At 32.8% G+C, this 8,270-nt stretch overlaps 2 protein-coding genes across 7 annotated transcripts in view; one reads left to right on the forward strand and one right to left on the reverse strand.

Moving 5' to 3' along the window:
• Positions 1 to 3,219, forward strand: part of LOC146537559 (uncharacterized) — a 161,326-nt gene extending 158,107 nt beyond the window's left edge. For all 6 annotated transcript variants that reach the window (XM_085188252.1, XM_085188250.1, XM_085188253.1 and 3 more), the window contains one exon: positions 1,008 to 3,219. In XM_085188252.1, coding sequence (XP_085044378.1) covers positions 1,008 to 1,094 — 87 coding nt within the window. In that variant the 3' untranslated portion in view covers positions 1,095 to 3,219. The remainder of the gene's footprint in view (positions 1 to 1,007) is intronic.
• Positions 3,220 to 4,022: 803 nt separating this feature from the next.
• LOC146537562 (uncharacterized) lies at positions 4,023 to 7,878 on the reverse strand. The gene is made up of 3 exons (XM_085188259.1): positions 7,740 to 7,878; positions 6,725 to 6,939; positions 4,023 to 6,549 (listed from the first exon to the last, which is right to left on the reverse strand). Exons 1-3 carry the CDS (start codon positions 7,744 to 7,746, stop codon positions 4,204 to 4,206), a joined length of 2,568 nt encoding a protein of 855 aa, XP_085044385.1. The 5' UTR covers positions 7,747 to 7,878; the 3' UTR covers positions 4,023 to 4,203.
• Between the last annotated feature and the right edge of the window lie 392 nt (positions 7,879 to 8,270).

The following is an 8,270-nucleotide window of genomic DNA, read 5'->3' on the forward strand; positions in this document are numbered from 1 at the left end:
GAACGCCCAACAAACAGTAACTAATGAAAAAATAATAGTAAATAACGAAAGTATAGAATATGTAAAAGAATATATATACTTGGGCCAACTGATATCTACAGATAATTGCATGAAAAAGGAATTAGAACGAAGAATAACGAATTCTTGGAAACGATTTTGGTCTCTGAGGGAAATAATGAAAGATAAAGATATGCCAATGAAAGGAAAAAAGAAAATATTTGAAATATGCATTATGCCATGCTTACTATACGGTTGCCAGACATGGGCGTTGACAGAAGCACAAGAAAGCAAATTAAAAGTCTGCCAAAATGCAATGGAACGGAGTGTTTTAGGTATAAAAAGGAAAGACAGAGTAAACTTACGAGAAATTAAAAAGAAAACAAATTTTAAAAATGTACACACAACTTACAGACAGCTTAAATGGCGTTGGACGGGACATATGTTAAGGGAAAGTAAAGAAAAATGGACTAAGTTAGTAACCGAATGGTACCCAAGAAACAGCAAAAGAAATAAAGGCAGACAACCAAAGAGATGGGAAGATGACATCAAAAAAATAGCTGGTCCAGTATGGACCCGTCTAGCAAAAGACAGGAAAATATGGAACTCTTTAGAGGAGGCCTTTGTCGACAGACAAGCTGTTTCACACAAATATCTAGTTGCCGATGAATAAACAAAAAAAAAAAAAACAAACAAATAAAATTAATTAGATTATTATTATTGAAAAAATATTGATATTAATTATTAAAAATCAATTTAGTTTGTAGAAAAGGCAAGTTATATATTAATTGTAAAGAACAGCAATAAAGGCTATTTTATTTTATTTTATTTTTTATTTTTTTTTATATAAATAGACAAATACGCACTTATACACGATGCACTTTATTGCTTGTAAATATATTGTTCATTATGGAGAATGAAAGTAATAAGAATTTGTTATAAATTTTCATTACTTTCCTAAGATACGCACAACGTTTATTTACTTATTAACAGTGATTTAATAATTACAGGAGGCGTTCGGCATGACCAAAGAAGAGTTCGATGTTTTACCCGCTTGGAAGCAAACGAACATGAAGAAAGATGTGGGCCTATTTTGACCCATCAGCGGTAATTATATGGAAAGAAAAATAACCGCCAACGCGGATCCTTCGAGAACCATTTAGAACATTCGAGAACTATCTGAAATATTCCTCCATAATAAATTGGAGGTCCTTTTGTACAACAATTTCGTACTTTTTTACTGATTGAATTGAAATCACGCTTTAAATATAACGATGGAACATTTTTTGTAATAACCGAATGTATTCGTTAACGTGATATTTTTCATGTATGAAAATGTTGAGGATTTGATGTATGGAAATGTATGGAATTAATTTTTATTGCGTTGTATGTCGCATCCATAGCATGAGATTTTTTATTTATTTTTACTTGTTTATTATTTTATTTAAAATTGATTTATTTATTTGTGTTTTTTTCTTCATTTTGTTTTTTCACTAAACTTTCTGATTTGTTATTTTATTTATTTATTATAATTTTTTATTATAACTTTTGTAACTTTTTTAATAAAATATATTTAACGCATGGATATGACAATACAATGTTGAAAGTGATATTTTTGTATTGCGCTCTAGTGTTTTTCTAAATGTGGCTGTTTTATTCAAACATTAGGGATGTTACGGATTAAGCATGTAACATTTAGAATCCGGATACGGATATAACAATAATACTGTATTGGTTTCGCTTACATAATATATAAAATTATTTCGGATTATTCCTCACTTTCGGATAATTTCAATTGCGAATATTTGAGATTTATCTTTTTAAAAATCTGTTTTGAAACTGTTTTTTTTTTGAGTTCTTTTAACGGTGTCATCTGTTTCGCTTGTGATATTTGTTGTTTATCTTTTTATAGTAACAAAATTTATTCGTATTTATCGCTAACTGCCTTTATAAGTCTTACTTAGACTCCACCCATATAGGAATTATCCGAAACCTTTATAACGGATTCGGTTAGAATTAAAATTGTTTTTTATTTCAAGTATTCGATGTTTTCGGTTATAGTTACACAGTTTCGTAACGTCCCTGTAACAACACTAAGCAAATATATAGGAACGTATCTGGTCAATGTATGAATATCGTTTGTAAAATGCTAGATAACTTGTACTATTATATACGCTTTAGGGTAGGCTTTTTTAATCTGTGACGATTGGAAATATGAATAAAAATGTGATATCTTATAATATTATTTATATTTCGAAAATAACTAGACCGAATTTGTTGGTAATTTTATTATTATTATATTATAATCAAAATAAACAGTCTTCCGGTCGTTTGTTGTTCCGCGGCGGTTGCGGGTTCATATTTCCAGGTCACAGAATGTTCTATACTTAACACATCACATATCTAATCTACTCATTAGCTACTTTTATACCGAGCTAGGACCAAGTTACAAATGACTAGCACATAATAATTACGATAGTATCTCGAAATATTTAATATACAATTTTTTTAACATCTCTAGTGATTTTAACCGATGTTTAAATAGAATGTTTCAATGACTTCACTTTTATCTGACTAAAATACGAAATTGCGATTTTAACTTATACACAAATTCATATCGATGAATAATCGATTTTTCTTGTCAAAATAAATCGTTAACTAACCAATCGACTCTCCTAGTATGATGATAATATTCAGTAACAATTATTATTTTATTTATTGCTATTGCTGTATACATTATAGATGTTTATTTTTGTAACTAAGCTTTAAATAATCGCTTCGTTCGCATCGATTCGGTGCCACTATCGATAACTGCCAATGAGTAGAACTAACGAGTCATATTATAGAAGTAAATAACTAAATAATCTGTTTTTTTACATTTTTTAAAGTGTTATTCCACGCTAAGAATAGAATTTTTTTTTAGAAAACGTATAAAAATTTGAACGTATCTCTGATCAGTAAGCCATACGCATATGATGAAAATAGCGTATGACTTGGGCGGCTTCCAGGAGACCCGGGTTCAAATTCCGGTAAGTTAAAATTTTTATACGTTTTCGAAAAATAATTAATCTGTATTGTGCATTTACTGTACGGCTACTGGAATATGTCGAACTTTCAGATCCAATGTCTAATGTTTTGCTTTGGTTGTGTTACTTATACTATTATTATTGTATTTGAGGTTTATTTTGTATAATAATGATGTAATAAATTGCTAAAATTTGATGATGGTTATTGATTTTATTTATTACCCTTTGTGTTGGGACCTATATTTTCATTTTTTTCCCCGAATCTATTTCGAAATTATTGACGTAGGACGTAATCCTTCATATAGTCTAAACTAATAAAATATTACTTTTAAATTTGTTTTTATAACTAAATACATAAATAAAAACTAAGTACATAAATATGAGTTTTTGTATAATTAAGAGGTGGCTCAGCCTTACAGCGTCTGACTGTAAACGCAATAGCCACGGGTTCGATTCCCAATCGGGGATATTATTTTCACTTCTTTATTCAGTCTATCCTGTTATATTATAAGGGATACAGCGTAAGGTTACATTTTTTTTATGAAATGATATATATTGAATTTCCTTGTCTGATTTTAAATATATTTTTTTTTATATAAATAAATTATAACGACGATGACGCTTCTGATTAGACTTAATATGATGAATATCCCATTCAATGTTCATTCATGTTAATGATATATTCTTTTTTCTACCCTCTAAATGTGGTAGATACGTAGAAATAAAACGACAAGTCTTATTGAGACCAGGCCTTGAGGTTGTAACAGAAAACCTGATGATATGTGTTTTTTTTTCGTTTTTTAGCTTCTTATTGTTTTTATATTTTACGCTTAGAAATGAATGTTGAACACTCCATTTTTATAATTATATGCATCATATTGTTATTAATTCTATTGAAAAAATGCTATAATTCTGTACAGGTTATCATAATATTGAATACTTATGCTTAGCATTTATTATATATAAAAATTATATTATAAGTAATATAAATAAAAAATCTTTATGTTAATTTGTTATTTATTACACATTCACGTCAGTTATTTACAAAATTGCACAAAGTGAAACGTCTACTTGCACCACTTATGTCTAATTTTAAATATAAATTTAAATAAATCTACGTTCTACATTTCAAGTGGGCACTCCAGTCGGAGGTACTTTTGAAATGAAACTGCCAAACGTCTTAAGACAATACTCTAAGCAGTCTTTGGAAAAATCTATCTGCTTCTGGTTGCTCATCGTCGTCATCTTCGTCATCGTCGTCGTCATCGTCATCGTCATCGTCGGAATTTTGTTTGACTGAACGACGTGACCTTTTTACAACATCCTCATCGTCGTCGTCATCATCATCATCTTCGTCGTCATCATTGGAATTTTGCCTGATTGAACGACGAGACCGTTTATCAACATCTTCATCGTCGTCGTCTTCGTCATCATCATCATTTTCGTCGTCATCATTGGAATTTTGTCTTACTGAACGACGTGACCGTTTAACAACATCTTCATCTTCATCGTCGTCGTCGTCATCATCGGCATCTTCGTCGTCATCATTGGAATTTTGGCTGATTGAACGACGAGACCGTTTAACAACGTCTTCATCGTCGTCGTCATCGTCGTCGTCATCGTCGTCGTCATCATCATCATTTTCGTCGTCATCATTGGAATTTTGTCTTACTGAACGACGTGACCGTTTAACAACATCTTCTTCATCGTCGTCGTCGTCATCATCGCCATCTTCGTCGTCATCATTGGAATTTTGTCTGATTGAACGAAGAGACCGTTTAACAAAATCTTCATCGTCGTCGTCATCGTCGTCGTCATCATCACCATTTTCGTCATCATCATTGGAATTTTGTCTTACTGAACGACGTGACCGCTTAACATCGTCTTCATTTTCATCGTCGTCGTCGTCATCATCGCCATCTTCGTCGGCGTCATTGGAATTTTGTCTTACTGAACGCCGTGACCGTTTAACAACATCTTCATCTTCATTGTCGTCGTTGTCGTCATCATCATCTTCGTTAACCTCTTCTTGGCGTTCTTTTTCTTCATTTTCAACGTCAACATTTTCTTCTTCGACGTCTTTGATTTCTTCTTGCCTTTTCTTTCCTTCCTCTTCTTCATCGTCATCATTTTCTTCATCATCATCTTCTTCTACTTGTCTTTTCATTCGTTTTGACTTTTCATCGTCGTCATTTTCATCATCTTCATCAATATCGCCATCCTCTACAATTTCTTCTTGCCTGTTCATATGCTTTTTAATGTCATCATTATCTTCTTCATCTTCATCTTCATCATTATCTTCATTTTGTTTCAAAGACCTTCGTGATCTCTTAATAACTTCGTCATCATCATCGTCATCTTCTTCTTCAATTTCCTCTTGTCGTTTTTTATTTTCTTCTTCATCTTCATCATCGTTGTCATCATCGATATCTTCATCATTAATTTCTTCTTGCTTTGATGCAAGTTCTTCTTCATCACTTTCATCGTCTTCATTGACTTCTACTTCGTTTACTTGTCTTTTAACTTTTTTAATTTTTTCTTCTTCTAGTTCATCAATTTCTTGCTCTAATTCTTCTTGTTGTCTTAAAGCTTTAATGTATCCTACAACTGCGTCAACTTCAATGTTTTCATCACCTGAGCCATCAATACTTTCATCCTCTTCATCGTTTTGACTATCCTGTTGATGTCCATGACCATCTCCGTGACCATGTCCATGACCATGACCATGGCCATGTCCATGACCATGCTCGTGGTTATGGCCGTGGCCATGATTGTGATCCATTTGAACGGCACGTTCATGACTGTGGCTATGGTCGTTATTGTGGTCATGGTCCTGGCTTTCGTCATGATTGTGACTGTGTTCGTGGCTGTGATCATGATCATGGTCGTGATCGTGGTCGTGACTGTGTTCGTCTTCATGATCGTGGTCGTGGACGTGATCATGATCATGACTGTGATCGTGTTCGTGTTCATGATCGTGACTGTGTTCGTGTTCCTGATCGTGACTGTGTTCGTGTTCCTGATCGTGGTTATGGTCATGATCGTGATCATCGCTCTTTAATAATCTACGTGCACGGTACCCTACTCTGTTTTCATTTTCATCTTCTGATTCGTCTTCTTCAATCTCCACATCATTTTCTTCTTCCTCTGGTTGCTCTGCGACGTCTTCACTTTCTAGTTCTTCTTCTTCGTTAACTTCTGGTTCATCAATTTCAGGCACATTTTCTTCTTCTTCACTTCCATTTTCTGGAGCACTGTCATCTTGCTCTGGCTCTACTTCAGGTTTAATTTCTTCAGATTCTGGTTCAAGTTCAGCTTCTTCAGATTCTGATTCTGATTCAGCTTCTTCAGATTCTGATTCTGATTCAGCTTCTTCTGATTCTTGTTCCGGTTCAGATTCTTCAGATTCTGGTTCAGACTCAGGTTCAGGTTCGGGTTCTGGTTCTGGTTCAGGTTCTTGCTCAGGTTCAGGTTCTACCTCACTTTCAATTCTGCAGCCTTCTGGTGGAGCAGAACGATCACAAATCTGCAATGATAAATGAAAAAAATAAATAAATATATATAACATTTTGTTTTATTATGTCATGGATAATCAAAGCTCAGTGTAATCACAATTAAGCTGTTGAGGTAGTTTGCACAAGTTTGCACAAGTTGTTTGTCTGAGTGAGGTAGAAACTAAGTTAAAATAAGATACTTCTCACCTGCTCTTCTTCATTAAACCATGTGTCCATTGGGCATTGCATGAGGTAGGAGCGACCAGAGTAGCATTGGTAGTAGTGTAGGCAGCTGTCGACGTTGGCAATGCGTAGGAAGTTCTCCTGGCCGATGCACAAAGTCTCCGAATTTTGTCTCAAGCTGATTGAGAGGGCGGAGGCGCAGGCCAGCGCCGCCGCTACAAATAGCAGCTGTGTGGTCACTGTATAAGATATAATTTTTAGTATTTATGCCAGAATCACTACTTTATCACTACTTGATGTTTTTATTTCTTTTAGTTTTTATTCTTTACTTTGAGAAAATAATGTGAAAAAATTATTTAATTCTATTACATTGGTTTTCACTAGCGATAACCAAGTTGAGCAATAAATAAATAGATGGAAGATAATTTCAAGATTTGAATTGAGGTATTAATTGAGTTATATTTAATATTCTCAACTATGTACTCTCAACTCAGCTCTCAACTTTAATATTAAGGTATAGATGATGAGATATCGCTGGCTCTGTTATCAAGGATGCATACATTCTGTATGGCAAAGTCATCTTACGTAATATTACCCATTCCAGACAAGTATTGCTCTTAATATGGAAATCGTAAATTAGACAATTTAACTGAACTGGCTTAGTTTCAATTCCTTCAACTACAAGTTGCTCAATTCAAATGCATCGAAATGTTGAGAAACTGGAATTGCTATCCAAAATTTCTGCTTACGTAATCACCATTATATCTATATATACCAATATACATACTTGTAGATATATATAATATTCATCTATTTAAACTAGATAAAAATTTAACGTCCATTTATTCATTTTTAACTGTAAGATTATCCAATATTATATAAGTACTTAGTTAAGTTAAACCTTATTATATAACATAAATAAAATCTACAGATGATAAATTTTTTGATCTAGTATTTAAACTTTTATTAAGTTTAAATTTAATTAACTTTAAAATAAATCTTATAAATTACTAGTAAAAGTAAGTTAAAAACTACGTACCACCCATTTTGACCGCAAAAGTACTCGTGCCGTGATGCGATCCGCGATCAAAGTAATATATCCAGAAGTAAGACACCAACTTTATCTAGGCGATAGTATCTAAAGAATCGAAGATAATGTCAGCTCCATTAGATACTGATGCTGACGATCGACAGCTTCTTATCGCTGGTTATCCTTTACATTATACCGTGTTCACTATAATTATTCTGCAATATTACGACACAATTGTCGCATTGTGTGTCTGTCGCAATTTTAGGAAGGTGTATTCACTTCAATGAAACCCCGATACTATTTTATATACTTATTTTTTAATTATACTTTATTTTTATTAAATGTACAAAACAATATGAGAAACCTTGCACATAAAATTATCATAATATATTTAAGTAATAATTATCATGAAGTTGTTCCGTAAGTGTGTAATGAATAATGTATTTATTAATATATCATTTTTGTTCTTCGCTTTATAATTAAACGAGGTAAACGTGCTGACATGTGGATAATCATAATATTATAAAAGGGAACCTAGTG

Source organism: Heliconius melpomene, chromosome 7, assembly GCF_056956725.1.
Source record: "Heliconius melpomene rosina isolate 202511_hmr_F chromosome 7, ASM5695672v1, whole genome shotgun sequence".
Lineage (NCBI taxonomy): Eukaryota > Metazoa > Arthropoda > Insecta > Lepidoptera > Nymphalidae > Heliconius > Heliconius melpomene.